Genomic DNA, 23624 nt, shown 5'->3' with positions numbered 1-23624 from the left:
CATCGATAGCCTCTTTTCCAACGGAGAATAAACGCAGGGGTAACTCCTTAATTTGCTGTAGAATGTAGTCCTGCGAAACGTATTATGATAAAAATTACTGACGTCAGCACGTATCCAATCTCGCATAACTTCTCGTAGCAGTAACCGTGTGCGAGAAGTCAACGTACCCTTCTCTCCTGAAGTGGCTCCCAAAACATGACAGGAACCTCTTCAACAGCGGTAGCCCTCCATTTTACATCCTCAATCCATTCTAGTGTATGTTCAACATCCTCAATCTGATTTTTTGCGTCTCCATATCGCTCTAGGAACATAAGTTGTTCTCGGGTGACATCTCCGTATTCCTCCCACACCGCCACGTACTTCTCGACGTTCGTTAGCGGCAGGACTGACAACGCGTGTGTTATTTTATCCGCAGGTAATCGGTGAGTCACATCGTCAATTGTTAACCGCTGTCTGTCCTCGAGAAATCGAATTGTGGCATTGCCCTTTACTTCGCATACCGGTAAATCCAACAAAGATAGTTTCTCCGATACCACGTTGTAGCAATAATTTCCAGACAGTAGACAGTCGAGCATTATGGGAGTCACTGATGGCTTGCTTTTTTGGTCCTTGCACAATTTTGCCAGGGTGCGCACGCCAATCTTTCGCTGAATACGCGTTATTTTAGTCTGGGCCTTTCTTGACAGTTTTTTGTTTTGCACTGGCTTCGTGAAAGCGTACTTACGTTTTCCGAGCTTTCCGTTCGATTGCTCTTTCATTTTTGAGCCGGAGCTTGACGTTGCGGGCTTTGCTTCATCGTGTTCTGTTTCAGGACCTGGCGCGTTTGGAGCGACAGTTATTCCGACGAAATCCTCCAATGTTCCAGTTCAAACTGCGTCCCGGAAAAGTGTAAGCCATTGCATACCCCTACTAAACGTGGGTGTTGGCTGGAGCGCTAGTAGCGTCACGACTTCTTCACCCAGTATCTTTGCATTTGAAAACTTGACAGATTTTGGCAGCGAGGTCGGACTAGGGAATTGCTTCTTGTCGTTGTTCTTAGCCATCACGCTGTGGTACTCGAATTTCCCCCGCAAGACTGGTCCATTCGTAATGTCATTCGCTGGGTGGGATCGCAACCATCGGGGGCAAATAAGAGAGAGTGGTGGAAGAATGCTCTCGTTGCCGTTTAACTTCCTGTAGTACATTGCGTGATGACACGAGAGCAGAAGCGTTTGGGCAAACGCGTAGTCGCACTTGTAGCTCTATAAAAACAACAGCAGGGTAGTCGTTAGTACAGTTGTCGCCCGTTTTACATTTAGGTATCCCGATCTGTACACACTTAGCAATCTCTGAAAATCAAAGAATTATATAGTTTTACCTGTAAATCGAGATCGTAGCTTTTTCCAGAGCGGCGACTCTGCATGATCACTCGGTTGTCGTGATTTGTGAAGGCGTAATCAGCGTCACCCGACGATGCGTACATGAATTCAGATTTCACAAGATCGAAAGCGAACGAGCTTACAACGACGCCAAGATGAGCCAGCTCCTGATGCTCGTCCATTGGAGGTCTTGACCCTGCCTTATTGTACTCCTCCACGTATTCGTCTTCGGCCCATTCTTGTATCATTATAAGCGCGGAGACCAACTCATCAATCCCGTAGTCCGATCTGATCAACTGTTTGAGCTTTCCCCACTTTGATTCAAGCCGATTGTTGGTGTTGTGCGTAATAGTCCCATAGCGTGCTACTCAGGTTGTGGTTGTGAGTGCCAGAACTGCGAACGTAAATGTAGTGTCGTGTTCCCATACTCGATAACAGAGCGTGTACCTTCGCGGTACAACCTGTGTAGCGCACCGATCTGTGGACTCGGATTCCTTTGCCGCGTGGTCGTTGCTTGTGTCCGTGCGTACACACTAGCGTTTTGAAGTAATGCTTCCATGCAATTGGAAAGTGTCGAATACCGTCATTCATCTGCATATTCCTTTTTTTCACGGTCTGTGACGATCGAATAATAAAACACTGGTTGGTCTGGGCACTAAACGATTTAAGTCCGTCATGAAATTGTTTCCAAGAGCTCCACCTCGAAGGGAAGCCGTTCAAAACACCGTCGCTGCAGTTGCCGTAGTTTTCCGGTATATCCAAATTGACGTCATCTGAATTCTCGAAATGTTTGCTATCAGGTATCCCGAAGTGCGCGCTTTCACGTATCCCGAACTGTGCTTCATCGGGTTTCTCGAATTGTGAGTCTTTAGATTTCTCAAATTGGGCCCGATCTGGGGCTTCCAGCACCGTATTATCCGTCAGATACTTCAGTTCGCTTCCAAGTAGCGGCAATTGTGTGGCGACAAAAGGTACGGGCGAGCTTTCGTCTGATGACGAGCCACTCAGCTCGAAAAACTGTCGCGCTGCAGCTACATCATCAACTGGCGAACGACATGATTTTTGTAGCCGCGTTTCTTCATCTTCTTCCACCACCTCATTCTCGGAGAAACGTCCTTGTCGGCAAACGCGCTGGCTAATGCGATTCCTATGACGTTGCGGTGGTGCCGTAGCCCGCTCCCTTGACATCATTTTCGAAGGCCCGTGCTTTGCTGCGTACTCCGCACGCATTTGCTGTACCTGAGCCTTCACGGCCTCTTCGTTCAGAACTTCCTCCACTAGCTTTATCGCAGCAGATTGCGTCGCTTGCCGGAGCGGCTGAGAATTTGGCAGCTCTCTGGTTCTCTCGAGATTCTCACGGCTAGCGCGAAGGTTTAATAGACGATCTCGACCTTGGAGAAGGATGTGACCCCGCTCCACCTGCCCATCGGGATCTTCTTCGCGTTCACTCTGCCGTATAGCCCCAGCACGTCACACGTCAGTATAGGCAGTCAAACAAACGGAACAAGTTTCCGTACCATTCACTCTTCCCCACGCGAATCCTTCTTACAAATGAATGGCACTCAAATTTTTATAAATTCGATTTCTTTGAATATTTGAAATACATGTCTCAGATCGAATTACCGATCCCACATTTCGGCATACCGGAAACCACACTTAGAGTCTACACTTTTACGGTATCTCTAGAATTTTTCCATCGCAATGGCTCTCTCGAAGCGTTTTTCGATGCGTGACAGCTTGTAACTGTCAGTGACTCACTGATAAGGCACTTGCAGTCGGCAGCGCGACTGCTCCAGCAGTGCAGCCGACTTTGTAAAATCTACTGTTCTCCTGTAAGATGATTTGCAAAAGACAACGCATCTAAAACACCTTGTTTTGCAGGATAACACTTAAGCTTTGTTTTCACTTGGTATTTGTAAGAGCAGCCGGGGGGGATTACCCGGCTCTCCTGTGGAAAGGCATTATTTAATGTAAAGAGGTCGTTACCAGCCGCGCTTCGCTCGCGATTAATAGATTCTCTCACTTGGGAAGTGCAATGCGCGGCTCGCTGGTGAGCTCGGCGCTGGGCCCGCCTCCGCAAATACCGCGCGGCCCTGCTTCGCGGGCTCCCCGCGCGGGTTTGCCGCGGCTACGCGACCTCGCACCCGCTCGCCTTAGTTGGCGCCATAGCTGCGTCGCCCCTCCCCGGAAGGTGCTATTATGCGTTTGAGGGTGCTGCACACCGTTTCGAACGGTGTTTTTGGTATTTTGTCTTTGCTTTGCAAAAGCTGTTTAGCCTCTCTATATTGGTAATTTACAGATAGTTTTGTTCTGAATTGTGGTACATTGAATTCTTGCTTCTTGGTATGTTCTCTTTAGTTGATATTTCTAGTCGTTTTGAGTCAAACAATATTGAAATAAAGAGTTTTCTTTTTTTATTTCAAATCTTGAGCCGGTACCAGAGACCATGCAAAGTGGCAACGAAAAAGTTGTGGATCCCTTTCGTATGGACCATAACCGGATCGCCGATCGGCGGGACGATCTTGAAAACTGTTGCGCCGCAACTTGTGGCGCAGTTTGACACACAGCCAAAAATGGTGAATTTATTTGGGATCTTGGTAAAGCAACGCACTCTTTCTTGAGTCTCTCACGTTGAGAGTATCGCCGGCTGCAGTCACGACAGCGCTCTTCGACCTGGCTACGCCTTAGGTTTGCTTTCTGGTGTGCTGCTCTGCACAATCAATGGACACATATCGCCCCAATTGATACTGCTCGCACGATGGCAGCATTACCGCCGTCGGAAATCTGTGCATGGCCGGAGGGTTCACCTAGCCATGCACCACCAGTTATTTGGTGAGCTCACTATTGAATTTATTGGCTCCAACACAGCCCCTTGTTCCGCCTCAGCTCTCTGGGAACACCAAGATGGCCGACGTGAATAAGCAATGGAGCGGTTTAGCGCTATCTCCAGCATCCACCGAAACGCAGATGAAAGTTACGCCAACCACAACACCCCCGCAAAGTCGTTCAAGCCAGACATGGAGAACGGGGCGTTGCGTGAAGGAAAGCCACTCGAACTTCTGTCAGTCGAGTGCATCGGCCTACTGGCTCAGTACGCAGGTGTGGGTTTCCTAGCCGGTATCATTCCTGGTGTCATTTACCCCGTTCTCCAGGGATACCTTAATGCAGAGGGCACCACCGTGGTGTCTGCCACTGTGTTGGTGCAGATACCTTGGTGTTACAAGATGTTCTTCGGTGTCATCAGCGACTGCTTCCCGATCATGGGTTACCGTCGTCGTCCATACATGGTCCTAGGCTGGGTGTTCTGCGTCTCTATTCTCATCATTATGGCGGCAATGTCGATCCCTGACCCGTACTACGGGGACCCCGCGATGCACAGTATTGATGAAGCAGACTGGACCGATGACCAAATCGACAGTATTAACACAAATGCCCCAAACTCCGCTGGCAAATACGTTGTGCCCATGATGCTTGCGTCGTTTGGCTACCTGTTGTGTGAGGTTGCCGCTGATGCCATGGTCGTCGAGTACGCACAACGTGAGCCTATCGAACAACGCGGTCGTGTTCAAACTGCTGTTTACGCCGTCAAGACCTCGTTCACTGCCGTCGGCGCTGCTGTCATTGCATTCTTCATGAATGGAGAAGAATACGCCGGATCGTTCAGCTTCTCGCTCTCGTTCCAGGAGCTCATGTTGATCAGTGGAGTCATCTGCGCACCTCTCGTCATTATATCGTGGTTCTTGCTGCACGAAGACCGCGTGACGGGTAACTTGTCCTTCGGGGAGTACATGTCGTCGTTCTGGACGCTGCTTCAAAAGCGCGCTATCTACCAGATCGTGGCGTACAAGTTCTTCTCCGGTGTGTTCAACAGTTTTAACATCGTGTCTTCAAGTAACATCAAGCTATACTGGGTCCACGCTACGCCATTCAACAACAGCTTTATGACTATTGTGGGCACGGTATTCTACGCGATCACTCTGGCATTAACCGGCAAATACGGACTCGACTGGAATTGGCGTACTATCATTATTGTCACCATGTGTGGAGCTCTGTCCATTGATGCGTTCATGACCATGTTCACTGTCTGGGACATTGTTCGTAACCAATGGTTCTGGCTCGGTGTACCGATGATTGAATATCTTCCTGATGGAATCCGATTCATGATCGCCACGTATGTGGTGGTGGAGCTTGCCGAGCCTGGTCATGAAGGAGCTCTGTATGGGCTACTGACTGCAACGACGAACCTGACGACGCCGTTCGGTCGCTCCATGGCAAAACTCGTCAACGGTCAGTTCAACGTGTGGCTTAAGGACATCCAGGCCGACACGACAATGGTTCGTCGTGACGTGACCATTACGATCTGGATTTGCTACTGTATGAAGTTGTTGTCGCTGGCATTCCTACCTCTGCTTCCCCGGCAAAAGGCTGAGACTCAAGAGCTCAAACGGACAGGAGGTTCTAGCCGTGTCATGGGCATCGTCACTGTGAGTTATCTGGCTTTTGCAATTGTCTGGGCGACAATGGTGAACTTGTTGTCCATGTATACAAGCACAATGTGCTGGAAGATCACTGGCGGTTGTGCACCCAAGTCCTAGGCCCCATACTTCAGTGGTAGGAAATCTCGACGTGACATGTTTTGTCTTGTACTGTACGTGTACTTACAGCAACTTCGGGTGATGTGACTTCGGAGCGCAGCCTCCCGTGATGGCCCAGCACTTTGTCGCCGGGTTCATGCTCAATACGTTCACCATTGTCAGCCAAGCCAAGGCGAACATCAAGATCCCCACCATCCACATGCCCATACGTTTGCTCACACCTCCTTGACGACGGAGCGCTTGAGTGGCAGCTCTCTGGTTCGGCAGTAACGGTAAAAACATGAGCGACACCATCTTCATGCCGTAGCAGATCCAGATCGTAATGGTGACATCTCGACGAGTCTCGTACGTGTCCGCCAGGATATCGTCCTTCCACACGTGGAACCGAGCGTTGACGAACTTGGCAGCAGTGCGTCCGAACGGCGAGGAAACGTGGTTGGCGGTCGTTAAGAGCCCAAACAAGGCACCTTCCGAGCCTCTTTCAATCAGTTCAACCACAATATAGTTGCTAACAATGAAGCGCATAGCGTGAGGGACGTCTCCGATGACTGGTACGGTAAGCCAGAACCACTGACTGCGACAGACATCCCATGTAACCAATACAGTCATCATGCCGTCCGTAACTACTCCAAAGATGACGGTGGCGGCGATAGCAACGTGCCAGTTCCAGTGGAGACCACGCTGAGCCATCACCGCAAGAGTTCCAGCATACACGAACGTGCCAGCAATGGCCATGATGCTCGCGTTGAATGGCGTGGCGTGGACCCAGAATAGCTTGATGTTACTGGAAGACACGATGTTAAAGCTGTTGAAAACTCCGGAGAAGAACTTGTATGCCGCCACTTGGTACACTGCTCGCTTCTGCAAGATCCCCCAGAAGTTCGACATGTAAGCACTGAACTTTGGTGTCTGTACTTGGTCTTCGTACACGAGGAACCAAGCAGCAGGTCCAAGCGGTAGACAGAGACAACCTAGGATGAACATCATCTCTGGAAACGTGAGTGAGAAGTCGAAGGAGCCGCCATATTCGATGCCGTTGAACGCGACGGCCACTACAAGGGCGCCCAGTGCATTGAACCCCATACGAACACTGTGGATCCACGACTGAATGCGTCCACGAACATGCACCGATTCACGTTGTGCGTATTCGATCACCACAGCGTCGGCAGGTACCTCTACAAGTAGATACCCGAACGACGCCATCATCATAGGGATCACGTATTTTCCCGCGGCGTCGGGGGCGTCAGGGTTGATACTCTGACGTTGAGCTTCCGTCCATTGATCCGGACTGACGGAATGCATGGTTGGGTCCCCGTAGTACGGAGCTGCCTCGGAGAAGCTTGCAATCATGAAGAGCATACAGCAACAAAGCAGCCATCCCAACAACATGTAGGGTCGACGTCGAAAGCCTCCGAGTGGAAAGCAGTCGCTTAGAATTCCAAGAAACATCTTGTACGACCAGGGAAGCTGGACCAGCACCGTAGCGGACACGACGATAGTTCCCTCAGCATTTAGGTACCCTTGAAGCACTGGATAGATGACAGCAGGGAGGACGCCATTGACGAAACCAATTCCAGCGTATTGCATCAGTAATGCCAGCACCTCGGGAGACAGCAGTCGCGGCGGTGGTCCATCTCTCAGCACGTCGTCTTCGAGGTCGTTATCGCAAGTCTTGGGCGTCGTAGCTGGCGAGTCCGATGGCACAGCGCCATAGTTGATCGGGTCGATCTCCTCCTGGAGTACAAGTTGCTGGTGCTCGTCCGAAGCCCCCATTCTGCCACAAGAGGGACGCTAACCGTCGCCGGATAAATTATTTTGTGAGCACCAAGTCCACATCGTCAGCCGCAAGACAGCTTGCTCCTCTTCATGTACGGTATCTACAGTACTGTACCTTCCTGTACAGCTCTCTCTAGTTGTACAGAGTCTCCGACGGCGAGTGGACTGTCAATACGCCGCGGCTCACGCGTCGTGACCGTACGGCCAGTGGATTAAAATAATCGCGAGCGATTTGAATGCATTCGCCGTCGGAGCTCATCTCGAAAATCTCGAAACCGCAAGCTTCCGCCCGCAGCGCTCATCGCCTTCCTGTCCGACGACGGTAATCCCGCCACTTGCATAGTGCGTATGTTGCCGCCGCAAGTTGCGGCGCAAGCTTCGAGTTCCCGCTGCCAAGTTGCCATAAGCAAAGACCAACGTGGGATTTGTGCTGGACCACCCAATTGGTGACTGTCACTGACAGTCTGTCGGTGACCGCCCGAATTTATGGATCAGCAAACAACGTTTGTTTGCCAAACACGTTCAAGGTTGTCCGAAGAGTCTTCGCGTCTTCGGCGAAGACGCGGATCGCTGATCACTTAACCCAGTACAGACGATACACCGCCACACTGTTGTGGATATCCTATCCTGCCAGGATGTGACCCCACCACCAGGATTCCTGGTTGCTTGCGGCAACCTTTACCAGAATCGAAGCCTAGCTCATTACACAATTGTCCGGCTTCAAGCACAACGTTTCGTCTGGTCTGAAAAATGACAGTAACAGACGACACTGTCAAGGCGGTGCTGGAAGATCGACTTAGCCGGCTATCGGATCTCAGATCCACACAAAGTGAGGCTGCGTACTTGAATCTGGCATCTCCTGGCAAACCTGTCAACACGGAGCTTGAGAATGGTGCCCTGCGTGAGGGAAAGCCACTGCAGTTGTTATCCAAGGAATGCATCGGCCTACTGGCTCAGTACGCAGGTGTGGGTTTCCTAGCCGGTATCATCCCTGGTGTCATTTACCCCGTTCTCCAGGGATACCTCAACGCAGAGGGCACTATCGTTGTCTCCGCCACAGTATTGGTGCAGATTCCGTGGTGTTACAAAATGTTCTTTGGTGTCATCAGTGACTGCTTCCCTATCATGGGCTACCGTCGCCGTCCGTACATGGTGCTCGGCTGGGTATTCTGTGTTGTGATTCTTTTCATTATGGCGGCGATGTCCGTCCCCGACCCGTACTACGGAGACTCGTCGATGCACGACATCAACGAAGAAGACTGGACGGAAGAACAAATTGCCAGCATCAATGAGAACGCATCAAACTCTGCAGGCAAGTATGTGGTCCCCATGATGCTCGCATCATTCGGCTACTTACTGTGTGAAGTGGCTGCCGATGCCATGGTCGTCGAGTACGCACAACGTGAACCTATCGAGCAACGTGGTCGCGTACAGACCGCCGTATACGCCGTCAAGACCTCGTTCACAGCCGTCGGTGCCGCTGTCATTGCGTTCTTCATGAACGGAGAGGAATACGCCGGCAGCTTCGACTTCTCACTCACATTCCAGCAACTTATGTTGATCTCGGGTATTATCTGCGCTCCTCTGGTGTTCGTCTCGTGGTTCTTGCTGCACGAAGAACGCGTCAAAGTTAAACCGACGTTCGGAGAGTACATGTCGTCGTTCTGGGGTATGCTCCAGCAACGTGCTATTTACCAGATCGTGGCGTACAAGTTCTTCTCCGGAGTCTTCAATAGCTTCAACATCGTATCTTCCAGTAACATTAAGTTGTACTGGGTGCATGCTACGCCGTTCAACAACAGTGTGATGACAATTGTCGGTACCATTTTCTACGCCACAACGCTTGCTCTTACGGGTAAATATGGTCTGGACTGGAACTGGCGCTACATCATCATCATTACTATGTGCGGAGCCCTGTCGATCGATGCCTTTATGACTATGCTGACGGTCTGGGACGTTGTGCGCAACCAGTGGTTCTGGCTCGGTGTCCCCGTTATCGAGTATCTGCCGGATGGTATCCGCTTTATGATTGCTACCTACGTTGTCGTTGAGCTGGCTGAGGCTGGCCACGAAGGTGCTCTATACGGTCTGCTGACTGCAACGACGAATTTGACGACTCCGTTCGGTCGCTCCATGGCTAAGCTTGTCAATGCTCAGTTCCATGTGTGGCTCAAAGATATCCAAGCAGACACGTACATAGTCCGTCGTGACGTAACCATCACGATTTGGATCTGTTACGGGATGAAGCTCTTGTCGTTGGCGTTCCTGCCTCTGCTTCCTCGTCAGAAGGCGGAGACTCAAGAGCTGAAACGCACGGGCGGATCAAGCCGAGCTATGGGTATCATCACGGTTGGGTACCTCGCCTTCGCGATCGTCTGGGCAACTTTGGTGAACTTGTTGTCCATGTACGAGAGCACAATGTGCTGGAAAATTACTGGCGGATGTGCCCCGTCGTCTTAAGTACATGAAACGCAAAGTCCATCATAGGCATCTCTACTTCGTAATATATTGTGTGAAAGGCCTATCACCCTGTTGCAATAAAAGTAGCAGTATGCGGCATGTACAGCTTTGAATGATGCTAGGGTGGTAGACTAAAGAGATGGGATCCAAACAATGTTTGGCAAACAGGAAGTAAGTGGAGATGTAGGTTCTTGTATACTTCAAGCTTCAGCAAGGAAACCGGAAAACTATCGAATAACCTTGTCTAAATGATGCGCTTTCCGGATATAGTTTTAAATCCAATGCAACGCTATACAGTCATGTAATGGAGACCGTCGATTCCTCATGGTGGAAGGACGAGAAGTTGACAAATTTCGCTGCATACAAAAGACGAGCGGAAGCGATATTGGAAAGGAGTCTCATTGCCTCGACCTTCTCTTGCAGCGCCAGTTGGTGGCAGAATTAGTCACCAAGCTGCTTTGATTTGTAGCCTTACAGACCAGGAGAACCAGTGGGCGGCACACCGAAACCAACATGAAATTCCGCTTGCCTCCAGGCACGTTCCCCGAGCTAGATCTGGCCAAGGAAGACATGGATAACATGGAAAATGTGGCCGCTATGATTGTCGACTCGGCAATCGAAGACTTTGAGCAGCTCCGACTGGACAACAACGGGTTCGCGCACACGCGGTGGAAGCCCATCAAGCGCAAGGCCGGCGTTGTCCTATACGAGGACCGGTCAATGTGTGAGAGTATCAAGAGAGAATCATCGCTGTCAGAGATGCCACAGCCGTGCGGGATCCATCCACTCATGGCCCACGGAACCACTAGAGGTGAGCTGAACGAGCTCATGTTCGGACTACTAAACTCAACTCGAGAGGAGATGTTGGCCAAGTCGGCGTGCACAGGAGACTACTTGACAGATTGTGCCGAGCTGGCGTCGATCATTTCACCGACACCGAGCAACCCGTTGAGATCGTTGCAAGTCAAGTGGTCACTCATAGGCAGAGGACCAATGTTTGTCAGCGTTGTGATTCGACCACGGGACTTCGTGTATCTTGAGTCGACGGGGATCGCACTCGACAGCCAAGGACAGCACATTGGATACAATCTACGTCATTCCGTTGAAGTTCCGGGTGTGCGTGAGCTCCACGATCATCAAATCGTGCGCGCGAACATTTCGTTCTGCAGACTATTTCGTCAGAAACGTGAAGGCCTCATCGAAATTTTCATGACCGGCTGCGTCGATGCGATGGGCTATCAATACCCGATTTACACGAGCGTTGTCATGATGCAGATAGCTGACGCGCTGCTCTCTTTTCAGCGACTTCTAGTCAATGCAAGGATGAAGAAGCTGGCCTGGATGTTGAACAACATGAGACAAACCAGTGATTCCGCTAAAAAGCCCACGAATGCGTGCAGTTCGTGTGGTGGTAACCTGGGCAGTGCGATCTTATACGGACGCAGGGAGTGCAAGATCTGCAGCAATGTCGTGTGTCCGCATTGCCGCGTGCCGTTGAAGGTCGCCTGGAAACCTCGCGACGACCCAAACATGTTCACAGATGAGAAGAAAACGGCAGTCTTGACGAGGTTTGAGAAGGCCTTAGTGTGTCGCCCCTGTCTCCGGAACGCGGAGCGGACAGACGCTCTGGACGTGGCCATCGACGAGATCCGACGCACGTCGCCTCTGCTGGCAGCCGAGTCCGGTCTGGCCGTCACTTCTGCTTCGTCGCTCTTCTCGCTTTATAACTCGGACCAGTTCGACAACGACTTCTTCTTCCACTCGTATTAATATTAAGTATCGAGGCGGGCTGTCGCTGTAGCTGTCCATAATAAACTTATACAAAAACTTATTCTTCTCGCACTTTCTTATCCCTTCACGTCCAGACTCCACTTCAATCACGTCGGCACCTGAATGGAAAAACGACGTGAAGTAATTCAGCCAATCAGCGACTGCCATTTTACAAGTAAAGCGTCGTAAGATCTCACTTCGGATTTTGCCGCAAAAGGCTCAATTCTGTGCCCCATCATGCTCGCCAACCACCGCACTTTCCTTACTATGGGTACTCGCGCTTCGCGCTCTCTCTCGACTGCCGCCAAGCGCGCGGTGGTTGTGGACGGCGTGCGTCTGCCGTTCGCCAAGTCCGGCACCGTCTACAAGGACGTGATCGCGTATGACATGATGCGCGACGCCTTCAAGGGGCTCATTAACAAGACTGGCATCGACCCTAAGAGCATTGACTACGTGCTGGCTGGTACTGTGATTCAGGAGGTCGGTACATCCAACATAGCACGCGAAGCGGCGCTGGGAGCAGGCATCCCCAAGCACGTTCCGGCGCACACAGTCACGCAGGCCTGCATCTCTTCCAGCCAAGCTATCTGCTCCGGCGCTGAAAAGATCCTATCAGGACACGCTGATATTGTGCTGGCTGGAGGCGTTGAGACGTTCTCGGATGTGCCTATCCGCTTCTCGAAACCCATCCGAGAGCGACTTATTAATGCCCCCAAGGCAATGAAGAAGGGCCCCTTGGCAGCGCTGAAGTTGCTTCAAGGACTGAATTTCTCGGACCTTGCACCCGTCGCTCCAGCTATCCAGAACTTTCACACTAGGGAGATCATGGGCTCATCGAGTGACCGTCTTGCCACCAGGTTTGGAGTCACGAGACAGGAGATGGACCAGTACACGATTGATGCACACCAGAAGGCCTACAGAGCTCACGTGGAGGGTAAATACAAAGGAGAGATCTTGTCCTACAAGGGCAGCACCGAGGAGAACGGAGTGAACCCGAATTCGACGCTCGAAAAGATTTCAACACTGAAGCCAGCCTTTATTAAGCCGCACGGAACCCACACAGCGGCCAACTCATCGTTCTTGACTGACGGAGCTGCTGCTACGCTGATCATGTCGGAGGAGAAGGCTCTGGAACTTGGATACACGCCCAAGTCGGTGCTCAAGGATTGGTTATTCGTCGGTGTGGACCCGTTCGAGTCATTGCTGCTGGGCCCCGCCTACGGTATCAAGCGGATCCTGGAGCAGAACAAGCTGAAGTTAAGCGACATCGACTACTTTGAGATCCACGAGGCTTTCGCTGGACAAGTGCTGGCCAATTTGAACGCGTTGGCTGAACCCAAGTACTGCAAGGAGCTGTTCGGGATGGACCAAGCTGTCGGACGCGTGCCATCGGAAAAGTTGAACACGTGGGGCGGATCTCTGTCACTCGGACACCCGTTCGGGGCTACCGGCAGCAGATTAGTGAACACGGCATCCAACAAACTGCAGAAAGAAGGCGGCAAGTACGCGCTTCTGGCAGCCTGTGCAGACAGCGGACTCGCCTACGTCGGCTTGATCGAGAACTACAAGAAGTAGGTTGACGGCGCGGAAGAAACGCCCCGCACTTGTTAACATCAACCTCGAGCTTGTAACCTTAACGATCCATACAAGTTTGGAAAGAACGAACACTGCAAAGAAGCACGCGTTTTAAGAAGATATATGATTGCAAAGGATCTATAGTTATAAACGGCAATTAGACGAGCAGCACGGCGTTGATGCAGCCGTCGTTCTCGGGCACGTTCGTGATCTGGGCGTACTTGCCCCACACAACCTTGCCGGACGTGGTTACCAGGCCAAGCTCGCTAACGTTCACTTCGATGATCGTACCCTTGGTCATGACACCGAGTTGCGTGTACAGCGGGCTCTGTGGGTTCTTCTTGACGCCAAGGATGTCCAGCTGGAAGGTCGTCTTGAGCTCAGGGTGCGTAACATGAGCCTTCTTGAAGCGCATGGCACTAGGACGGATGAATCGCTCGTACTTTGGCGGCTTACGCGTGAAGTTCTCGCCCACGAACGTGGCCTTGGTGATCATACGCTTCCACGCCTTGTTGCGACGTTTGCCAGAGCGAAGCACCTTAAACATCTCGTCATCGGCAATGGGCTTGACCTTGGGGATCGGCACATCCCACTTACCAGCCTTCTCTTTCCGTTTCTGCTTCACAGTGTTACTCAGCACCTTAGCACGAGAGACGCCTTCACGGTCCAACAGATAAGAAGGCACAGCGCCGTCTGGGATCTCGTCGTCGTTAGCGTGCTTGTTCGTACGCTCATTGTGCAGCGCCAGCGTCTTCTTCATCGCGGCCTTCTCCTTGAAACGCTTCTGGTTGTATAGCTTGGCACGCAGGCCGTGCACCTTCTGGGCGAATTGTGAGCGGCGATGCACCTCACGCGCTTCTTTCTTGCGCTTCTTCTCAGCGGCATCCATGCGCACGCCGTGGCGCTTGCGGTGCATCTCCATATGCTCATGCTGCGGCATCTTGGCTGACTACTACGCGGCTGCGGAGGCTCTCAAAATACGTCCTCTTCCTTGCTGCCTCGTGGGTCCGTTCGGAGCTGAACGTCGTGCGCTGCTTGTCGGAAATTGCAAGACTGGTCACCGCCAGTCAAACAGATCGCACTTTAGAGGGAATGTCTTCTTCTAAACTACATTCAAGCGACATCACTTCTGAGTCTGATGCGCTGTAGACGTGGGATCAGTTGACCTGCCTCAACTTGAGGCTCGCGTGTGTCATTCCCCAAAGCTGCTTGGAGTGTGCCGACGTCTGACCATGTTGCGGAAGGTGGCACAGCGTGCGGTACAGACCCGAGCAATCTCCAGTCGGTTCTTCGCGTCGAGAGCCAAGTCGACCTTCGCCGTGGCGGACAACAGCGAGCCGTTCAACCCTTTCGAAGTGCAGCCTGGTTGTTTGCAGCCTGGTGCGTGACTAGTCACCAGATCCTTTGGCCCATGATACGAAATGCTAACGCTAATCGATTTCTTAACCAGGTCTGCCAGCTACGGAGTTCCTAGAACGTCGGAAGAAACTGTTCGCGTCGATGCCCGACAACTCTGCGCTCATCGCAAATGCGGCCGAAGTCAAGTACATGACGCACGACATTCCGTGGGAGTTTCACCAGAACAGCAACTTCATGTACCTCACAGGACTCGAGGAACCCGACGCCCACGCGGTGCTGCTCAAGAGCCAGAACAAGTGCTCGTTCGTGCTCTTTGTGCGTCCGCGAGATCCGCACAGGTGTGTCATGGACTATCGAACACGAGGATTATTTTCCGCGAGACTGATGACGCTGGTTGTATGATACAGTGAACAATGGGATGGCGCCCGTGTCGGTCTGGATGGAGCCAAGCACCGGTATTTGGCGGACGACGCCTTCCAGCTGACGGATCTTTCTCCAGCCATGCACAAGCTGCTCTCTAGCGTGGATAAAGTCTTCGTACTGAAGCCTGACGGGGGTAGATACTCGCCGACTTTCGTGGATGCGACTAAGACTTTCCACAGCAAGTTCTTCGCTGGCGACTTCTTGGTCGAGCAGCTCCGTGTGGTCAAGTCGGAGAATGAACTCAACCGCATGCGGTTTGCCGCAGACATCGGTGCGCAGGGATTCATTGACATGATGAAGAACACCCGGCCTGGGATGTCAGAGCTAGCGTTGGGATCGACATTCGAGGGGTCAATCAAGAAGAATGGCGCGCTGTGGAACGCGTTCCCAAATGTTGTGGGATCGGGAGCGAATGCTGCGGTGGTTCACTACTTGTCGAAGCGAGATTTGCTCCGCGAGAACGATTTGGTGCTAGTTGACTCGGGATGTGAGGTTGCTGGCGGCTATGCTAGTGATATTACGCGCACGTGGCCTGTGGGTGGAAAGCTTTCGTCGGGACAGGAACTGATGTATGAGTTCGTGCTGGATGTCCAGAAGAAGTGCTTGGAGCACTTGAAAACCATGATCGAGAGCAAGGAGCCTATCACCTTGAACGAGTTGCACGACTATTCCGTGGATATCATGATGAAGCGGATGCTGGAGTTTGGAATCTTGAAAAACAAGAGTGGGCCATTAGCTCGCTCTGCGATTCGCGAGTTCCAAAAGTACAATCCGACACACGTCGGTCACTATTTGGGCTTGGATACGCACGATACGCCACACGTCACGCGCAGTGCGCCGTTAGTTCCAGGTATGGTGGTGACTGTGGAGCCGGGTATTTACTTGCCGAAGAACGACTTCGACTTGCCTGAAGAGCTCCGTGGTATTGGTATTCGTATTGAAGATGATGTGGTGGTATGTTACGCTTCCAAGTCCTGTTTGCTTTGCTCACATCTTAACGTTATTTGTGTGTACCTATCTGGTATGTAGATTACAGATTCTGGTATTGAGATTACGACCACTAAGGTGCCCAAGGAGTTGCAGGCGATGGAGGCATTGCGCTACGAGTAGACCTGGTTATCTCAATGCCCCTAACAATAATAAATCGCACTTGCTCAAGAGTTTTGAGCTAAGACCTAACATACTACATTCTTCTCGTTTTGAAGGAATAGACACATACAAGCTCGATGAATCTCAAAGTATCACGTTTTCTTCTGTAGGTGCTCCATCGTTTGCGTGTTTTTCAAAAATTACGATCCGATTTGCTCCATTCCCTTAATACAGTGTAGTAGTGCTCGTTGAAAGCCTCGTACTCATGTCTGTAGAAGCAGATAATTTACATTTAATGTGAGTGATACGCCGCTCAAAGTGTGCAGTACTTTGATCACTAACGTACCGGAGTTGAGCGATTGTTGTTGCCCGTTCAATCCTAGACAAGCGGTAAAGCACAGACTGCTCTCCTTTCGGTGCAGATATCGGTGCTCCATCTTTGCTCTACGAGAAACAAGCAGTACAAGTCACACACCTTCATTCGACCCAGTTGCAAAATTAAACGATACCTGGTTGTTTTGGCTTCGCTCAGCCGAAGAGCCGTCACGTAGAGTATCTGCTTCTGGTTCCTGCTGCGCACGACTGCGCTTGCGAGAGCGAACTCGACTACGTGGACGTTGCTCGCTTTCTGATTCTGGCTCTGGCGGCGGTCGGGCAATGGCTGCATGTGGCTGTACTCTCGTCTGTGCAAATGCTTCGTCGATGCGCACTGTCGTTATATTAGATGCCTTTGCAGCAGAGACCTCCGTAGTAGACTTCGCTTTGACAACCACACAGCGCAATCGGGAGTCATCCTTCTCCAGCGGCGCTAGAATCAGAAGCCGACCATCTGCAAGTATCACCACCCCAGCCTGATCCAGGCAATCGCACACTGCAAGTCAACACGGTTATCGCTAGACCAACCTCATCGCAACCAGCTCACCCGTTGTCGGTCTTTCAGGTACTTAGCAAACTTCTGGAATGGAGCAGTGTCACCATGCGTCGCTGGCACGACAACCGTCTGTGGAGGCTACATAAAGCAGTAAAAGTCTTAAGATCTTCGTAACCCGTGCTTCCATACATTAAGTTAAGCAGCCCAACGTTGCATTACATGCTCTCTGCAGCAAGCAATTAGTTTGTCCAGTTCGGCGTAGTCCATGCGCTTGACCACGTCCACGGCATCAAGCCTACCATCCACAAGTCATCCACACAGTCAGCACTTTTATACTCGTCACTCAAATGCAGCGTTTGCCCTGCTACTTTTATTCTGCAGCGATGAAAATCTGCCATCCCGAAGAATTACAAGCCTCAACTTGCGCGTACTATTCTACCTACTCAACCACAATTTCCGCTGTTAAAAACTTACCGAAGAGCTTCTAGCTCGTTTATATCTACCGTTGGATACGGCTGTAACGGTGCCGCATCCGTAGGGGCCACGCAGTCAAAGAGGTACTTGGACGACTTGTACACGGTGAACGCCACCATTATTGCTGTCAAACTGGACAAAGGGGTACGGCGTAAGTGTACCCCAAACGTACCCTTTTCTGTTGTTGCGTTTTAGCCAATCGCATTATCTCCCGCTGTAAAGTACGTCACTATTGAACTTGGAGGGAAGATGCCACCGGCGCCGCGCATCCAGCGCTTGAGCCCGGACGTGGTGAACCGCATCGCAGCTGGAGAAGTGGTGCATCGTCCTGCAAATGCAGTAAAGGAATTGCTGGAGAATTCGCTGGATGCAGGGGCCACAAACGTGGCGGTTGCTGTGAGTCAAGGAGGTCTGAAGCTCCTGCAGATCCAAGACAACGGACGAGGCATCCAACGGCAAGATCTGGAGATCGTCTGCGAACGCTTCACCACCAGCAAACTAAAGAGCTTTGAGGATCTGAAGGATATTAAGAGTTTTGGCTTCCGAGGTGAAGCACTCGCCAGTATCTCGCACGTTGCTCATGTATCCATCACATCCCGGACAGCAGACCAGCCCTGCGCTTACAAGTGAGTAAGAAGCCAATGGAAACAAACATTACGATGACGATAATGACATTGGTGAGTGAACAACTGCTGTAGGGCTTCGTACCGCGACGGGAAGTTGGTGTCAAAGAGACCTGGAGAGTCCAATGATCCCAAGCCGTGCGCAGGAAAGAATGGCACGCAAATTGTGGTGCGTTTAGAGTACAAACGCCAAGCCATTGCATTCAGGAGACGCTAATAGGGTGTATGCTTTGCAGGTGGAGGATCTGTTCTACAACTTGAGTACGAGGAAACAGGCGCTGAAGAACACATCGGAGCAGTACACCCGTATCTTGGATGTGGTGCAGAAGTATGCTATTCACTTTGGTGCGAAAGGAGTGGGGTTCGTATGCAAGAAGGTGAATATATTGCCGTTGACTTTAGGATATCTGCGCTGGTCTGACTGCTCGTGCTCTCCAGCATCGTGAATCTTCTTGTGGTGTCAACACGACCCAAAGCTCCTCGCAGTTAGATGCGATTCGCACCATCTACGGCAGTAAACTTGCTAGTGAGCTAAATCCATTCGAACACGTCAGAGATGCGACAGCTGCTGGCTCGATGGATCTCCAGCGCCAAGTCCGTGGATACATCAGCAACGCCAACTATCAGTACCTTCCGCCTTTTCTCTGGTTATCAAATTTGGTGCAATTTTCTAACCTGAGCTCGTAAATTGTGTTGCAGTTTGAAGAAAAGCAACTTTATCCTCTTTATTAACGATCGCCTCGTCGAGTGTCCATCACTGAAGCGAGCCTGTGAGTACGTGTACTCGCTGTATTTACCCAAGAACACACACCCGTTTATCTATCTGAGCATGGAGCTCCCACCTCGCAACATCGATGTGAACGTCCACCCGACAAAACGAGAGGTGCGTACAGAAGATATTGATGGGATTCACGGTTTGTTGGTACTAACGATCCTACACGTAGGTGCACTTCTTACATGAGGAAGATATCGTCGACTCGATCAGCCAAGCAATCGAGAAGCAACTCAAAGGAAGCAACGAGAGTCGCAGTTTCTCCGTCCAGCCGATCACCGCAATATTGGGAGTTTCCAATGGAGATACATCGGCAAAGCAGCGCAGACGTGAAAGTGTCATGGAAGAAGAAAAGAAGCAGGAAGAAGCAGAATCAAGCGATGAAGATATGGACAAGCGTGAGACTGAAAGTGAAGACGAAGCCGACAGATCTGCCGACTCGATTGAGATTGACCTCAGCCAAAAACCCACTCCACCTTCTAAGAAGTACCATCCGGCACTGGTACGTCCCTGCTTTTACGTACCGCGGCTTGTGTTCACTGGCTTACTCTTCTTGCTCTGGGTCTGTTGGACAGGCACCACAGCGCTTGGTGCGAACCGACCCTCGCTCCAACACCATCGACAAGTATCTCTTCTTCGAGTCACAGAGAACCCAGTTATCGCAGTCAAGTTCCCAGGACACTACAGAAGACCGGGAGGTTAGCCCTGATCGAACATCTAAACGAGAAGACTCTGTGGAAAGCGACACCAATGCGACGTCAAATTTTCCTCGTAAGCGGAAACTGTCGATGCTTCAATCCAGTCAAGGTACGAACTTGAGAACCCAGAAGTGTTCACTTGGAGACCTTTGTAACTTGATGGGCTCTATTGCTCTTTAGAACCCGAGCCAGAGGGCGAAGATGTTCGTCGAGGAAGTCTGGAAGCTACTCAGAGTCCACAAATGCTATCGAGTGTCCAGAACTTGCTGAGCTTGATGCGGCAAAAGAAGAACAAGGCTCTTGACAGGGTAAGAGTGGCTTCTTGTGATACTTGAGGACGTTCGATTGACCTTGTTGCGTATTGTTATGCAGCTCTTTCGTGAGCACAGCTTCGTGGGCGTCGTTGACAAAAAGTTCTCGCTGGTCCAGTACCGCACGAAGCTGTACATTGTTCGGCACGACGAGATCGCCTTTCACGTGTTCTATCAACAAGTCTTGCTGCAATTCGGCGAAACGCGGCCGATTACTCTGCAGACCCCGTTTCCGATCTACGACCTGGTGCTAGAGGCACTCAAGAACCCCCGAAACGGCTATGACGAAGAGGATGGACCCAGAGAGCAGCTCGCGGACGAGATCAAGACTCTACTGATCGCCAATGGCCCCATGTTGTTCGAGTACTTTGCGCTTGATATCGACTCGCGGGGCATGCTACGGACGTTACCGCAGCTGCTACCAGACCACGAACCGTCCATTCATTCACTGCCAGAGTTTGTGTTCCGCTTGGCCACTGAAGTCAATTGGGAGGAAGAGGAGCCGTGCTTTGAGAGCGTCGCGCATGCCCTTGCTCGCTGGTACGGTGAGATGCGGTATCCTGGCAATACCGAGCGTGAAGCCTTGGTACTGGAGCATGTGCTGTTCCCTGCAACAAAAGCTGCAACGTTCTGTCCGCCCAATGAACTGAACGACACACAACTCCTCACACCCGTGGCCTGCCTCACCAATCTCTACAAAATTTTCGAGCGATGCTGATAAGTTGCGATGATAACATCTTGCACACGTCACAGATTCAGGATGGTATGGACCAAAAGATAATTTGACAGCGTCCATTGCCAGCCACGTAGAAGCACCCCATGGTGGAGTGTCCCTAGCATTTAACACGTCAATTTTAAGTGGCTACATTCCGTTGCTACCAAGTCCTTGCACATTGTGGTCACCCGATAATAAACAAAATACGCCATCATTTCCATACACTGCACTTGTTCTAATTAAGACGAGGTCTCCCCAGAAACTCAACTCGACGAAAAACAGCGAGACGCCGCTTGGCGCGTCATCAGGTGCCTTCCCCCTGTGCTCCCTCACTCCCCTTCGGCTCCGAGAGCGATGAACGGCAACAAGACGCACTCGGTGCACTTCGACCCGTCGGTATGCGCAGACCCGGACAGTGGGCGCTCCACTGCGTCGACGACCGCTTCTTTCTCAGCGGTCCCTGGTAATAATAACGCAGCCCCCGCAGCCCCCCCTGCCAAACGAAATAGTGTTGTGCGCAAGATCATGCTACAGACGATTGGAGAGCAATACGAGGATACGTCGTTACCCGCTGTACAGAGCTTTGTGGCCAGTGTGGAGAACTACTGTGCCAGTACCGAGAGTTTGGCCAGTTTAGGTAAGTCACTGTACACGTCACCGGCTTTGGTGTTCGTGGTGGACGAGGTGATGCGTGTCATTCTGTGGAATGACTGCGCAGTTAAGCTCTGCGGCTACTCGAGAGAGGAGATGGCAGGTCGAAACCTGCTCAAGGAGCTGCCATATCTTGTCCCCCCCGCTACAGCCCAAGTGCTGTCTGATGCATTGGCTCATTGTGTGCGAGGGTCTCCCGTGACTAGTGTGATGCTGGAACTTGTTGCTCGAGATCAGAGCAAGGTTACGTTACTCGGATCGTGTACCCCTTTGGTGGGTAACCCGATTGGGGCGGGTATGCTCGTGGTGGCTCAAGATCTGACCCATTTGCCATTCGCTATGGTGGACAAGAAGCCACTAGCCGAGACCCCAGCAGTGCTGGATCAGACACAAGGAACTCGTACGTTGAGTTATTGCTGTGTTTGGTGGCTAAAAGATAAAGGACTAAGTTTTTTATATTATTTTTAATATTTTATAGCTTCAGAGACACCGCCAGTCGCTGCAACGAATGCTCCAGCTCCACCTGCACCGGTTGCAGTACAGAACGCTGCTCCAGCTCCACCTTCGGTGCCTGCTACAGTGGCGTCCAACGCGTCGACGATCCCTGGATGGAGTGAGATTGCGCCACATTATTCGATTGAGTGTGTGCTTGGACAGGGAAGCTACGGCCAAGTGGTGCGTTGCAAGCACCTGCCGACGGGAGAGATTGTGGCAATTAAGAAGATCCAGAACGTATTCTCAGACCCCATCGACGCCAAGCGGATCCTCCGTGAGTTGTGCATCCTGCGGCAACTACGACATCCAAACATTGTCCAGATTCGTGAGATCATTGCGCCGCTCGACATGGACCGCTTTCAAGACCTTTTCGTCGTGTTCGAGTACTTGCCGTCTGATCTAGAGAAGCTGCTCCATTCGCCACAATTCCTTACCGCCGAACACTTGCGATGGCTACTGTTGGATCTGCTGAAGGCACTGAAGTACATGCACTCGGCGGAGATCGTGCACCGTGACTTGAAGCCAGCCAATGTGTTATTGAACCTGTCACCTGTAGCCATCAAGATCTGTGACTTTGGATTGGCTCGTGGCCTTTCATCATCGGCCTCCACTACAGGACGCAAGCGGAAGCGGTTGGGCGATGGATCCACGCCAGACGAGAGCACATTGCAAGGGGCAGGGGTACACCCGCGTACCCCTGCTCGTCGGATCCAGCGCCAATTGACAGAACACGTGGTTACACGGTGGTACCGTGCACCTGAGATTATTTTCCGTGATCACGACTATTCTGCTGCGATCGACGTGTGGTCGGTACGTTGACATCTCGGTGGCTTTATGTTGATTTTACGGAACTAATCTGTGGTCTATACTGTAGGTCGGATGCATCTTTGCTGAGCTACTGAGCATGCAGAAGAGCAGTGTGCCGTCACACTACCAGCGCGAGCCTCTTTTCCCTGGCGTCTCATGTTTCCCTCTGAGTCCTGGTGCTGGCCAGGTAGCGCTGCCACAAGATAGCCGAGATCAGTTGAACACGATCCTAGACGTTCTGGGCACGATGGAGGAAGATGACATTGCTGAAATTGCAGACCCTGACGTGCAGTTCTACTTGCGTAGTTTGCCACCTCGACCGAGACGCAATTTGCAGGAAATGTACCCTGGAGCTGAGCCTGAGGCTATTGATCTGCTCACTTGGATGCTCAAGATGAACCCAAGCAAGCGTGCTACGCTAGACGAGGCACTGTCCCACAAGTACTTGGCCAGTATTCGATCGCTGGAAGAGGAAATTGTGGCACCTGGAACGATCCAGCTCGAGTTCGACGAGAAAAAGATGAATGTGACGGAGATCCGCCAACGAATGATGACCGAGATTCGATTCTATCACCCCAACGCAGGCACCAAGACAGCAACGAAAGCTTCCGCTAGGGGAGCACAGCCAAACGGAGTCATTAGCAAGAAGGCGAAGCAAGGCTGAGGACCATTAGCATGTAGTACTTGACAGACATACTAAACAAAGAAATTAGTTTACTTCGTGTTAGATTTTAATTGTGTATCTAAATGGTCACATTTCATACGACCTTGGCAGCATTCGACAACCGATACGCGTTGAATC

General features: G+C 51.4%; 10 protein-coding genes across 10 annotated transcripts; 7 read left to right on the top strand and 3 right to left on the bottom strand.

The window, feature by feature from the left end:
- Positions 1 to 4375: 4375 nt before the first annotated feature.
- On the top strand, positions 4376 to 5953 carry PITG_01212 (Folate-Biopterin Transporter (FBT) Family; the record flags this gene model as incomplete). The annotated part of the gene is made up of 1 exon (XM_002907842.1): positions 4376 to 5953. The coding sequence occupies one exon, from the start codon at positions 4376 to 4378 to the stop codon at positions 5951 to 5953; it is 1578 nt and encodes a 525-aa protein (XP_002907888.1).
- Positions 5954 to 6016: 63 nt separating this feature from the next.
- Positions 6017 to 7726, bottom strand: PITG_01211 (uncharacterized protein; the record flags this gene model as incomplete). The annotated part of the gene is made up of 1 exon (XM_002907841.1): positions 6017 to 7726. The coding sequence occupies one exon, from the start codon at positions 7724 to 7726 to the stop codon at positions 6017 to 6019; it is 1710 nt and encodes a 569-aa protein (XP_002907887.1).
- A 753-nt stretch (positions 7727 to 8479) lies between these two features.
- PITG_01210 (Folate-Biopterin Transporter (FBT) Family) lies at positions 8480 to 10189 on the top strand (the record flags this gene model as incomplete). The annotated part of the gene is made up of 1 exon (XM_002907840.1): positions 8480 to 10189. The coding sequence occupies one exon, from the start codon at positions 8480 to 8482 to the stop codon at positions 10187 to 10189; it is 1710 nt and encodes a 569-aa protein (XP_002907886.1).
- Positions 10190 to 10702: 513 nt separating this feature from the next.
- PITG_01209 (uncharacterized protein) lies at positions 10703 to 11959 on the top strand (the record flags this gene model as incomplete). Its single annotated transcript, XM_002907839.1, has 1 exon — positions 10703 to 11959. The coding sequence occupies one exon, from the start codon at positions 10703 to 10705 to the stop codon at positions 11957 to 11959; it is 1257 nt and encodes a 418-aa protein (XP_002907885.1).
- A 207-nt stretch (positions 11960 to 12166) lies between these two features.
- On the top strand, positions 12167 to 13636 carry PITG_01208 (trifunctional enzyme subunit beta, mitochondrial precursor; the record flags this gene model as incomplete). The annotated part of the gene is made up of 1 exon (XM_002907838.1): positions 12167 to 13636. The coding sequence occupies one exon, from the start codon at positions 12197 to 12199 to the stop codon at positions 13532 to 13534; it is 1338 nt and encodes a 445-aa protein (XP_002907884.1).
- Positions 13637 to 13643: 7 nt separating this feature from the next.
- Positions 13644 to 14572, bottom strand: PITG_01207 (ribosome biogenesis protein NSA2; the record flags this gene model as incomplete). The annotated part of the gene is made up of 1 exon (XM_002907837.1): positions 13644 to 14572. One exon carries the CDS (start codon positions 14472 to 14474, stop codon positions 13692 to 13694), a length of 783 nt encoding a protein of 260 aa, XP_002907883.1.
- Positions 14573 to 14766: 194 nt separating this feature from the next.
- On the top strand, positions 14767 to 16426 carry PITG_01206 (xaa-Pro aminopeptidase, putative; the record flags this gene model as incomplete). Its single annotated transcript, XM_002907836.1, has 4 exons — positions 14767 to 14914; positions 14985 to 15231; positions 15301 to 16270; positions 16346 to 16426. 4 exons carry the CDS (start codon positions 14767 to 14769, stop codon positions 16424 to 16426), a joined length of 1446 nt encoding a protein of 481 aa, XP_002907882.1.
- An 883-nt stretch (positions 16427 to 17309) lies between these two features.
- On the bottom strand, positions 17310 to 17869 carry PITG_01205 (uncharacterized protein; the record flags this gene model as incomplete). The annotated part of the gene is made up of 3 exons (XM_002907835.1): positions 17310 to 17414; positions 17496 to 17571; positions 17751 to 17869. 3 exons carry the CDS (start codon positions 17867 to 17869, stop codon positions 17310 to 17312), a joined length of 300 nt encoding a protein of 99 aa, XP_002907881.1.
- A 130-nt stretch (positions 17870 to 17999) lies between these two features.
- PITG_01204 (DNA mismatch repair protein, putative) lies at positions 18000 to 20872 on the top strand (the record flags this gene model as incomplete). Its single annotated transcript, XM_002907834.1, has 9 exons — positions 18000 to 18376; positions 18449 to 18542; positions 18610 to 18750; positions 18812 to 18999; positions 19073 to 19256; positions 19318 to 19647; positions 19721 to 19952; positions 20024 to 20151; positions 20216 to 20872. The coding sequence occupies 9 exons, from the start codon at positions 18000 to 18002 to the stop codon at positions 20870 to 20872; spliced, it is 2331 nt and encodes a 776-aa protein (XP_002907880.1).
- Positions 20873 to 21151: 279 nt separating this feature from the next.
- On the top strand, positions 21152 to 23486 carry PITG_01203 (mitogen-activated protein kinase, putative; the record flags this gene model as incomplete). Its single annotated transcript, XM_002907833.1, has 3 exons — positions 21152 to 21920; positions 21999 to 22825; positions 22890 to 23486. The coding sequence occupies 3 exons, from the start codon at positions 21224 to 21226 to the stop codon at positions 23484 to 23486; spliced, it is 2121 nt and encodes a 706-aa protein (XP_002907879.1).
- Positions 23487 to 23624: the final 138 nt, after the last annotated feature.

The sequence above is a fragment of the Phytophthora infestans genome, genomic scaffold (genome assembly GCF_000142945.1).
Source record: "Phytophthora infestans T30-4 supercont1.2 genomic scaffold, whole genome shotgun sequence".
Lineage (NCBI taxonomy): Eukaryota > Oomycota > Peronosporomycetes > Peronosporales > Peronosporaceae > Phytophthora > Phytophthora infestans.
Note: the sequence above shows the minus strand (reverse complement) of the source record. Positions and strands in the feature narration are given on the sequence as shown.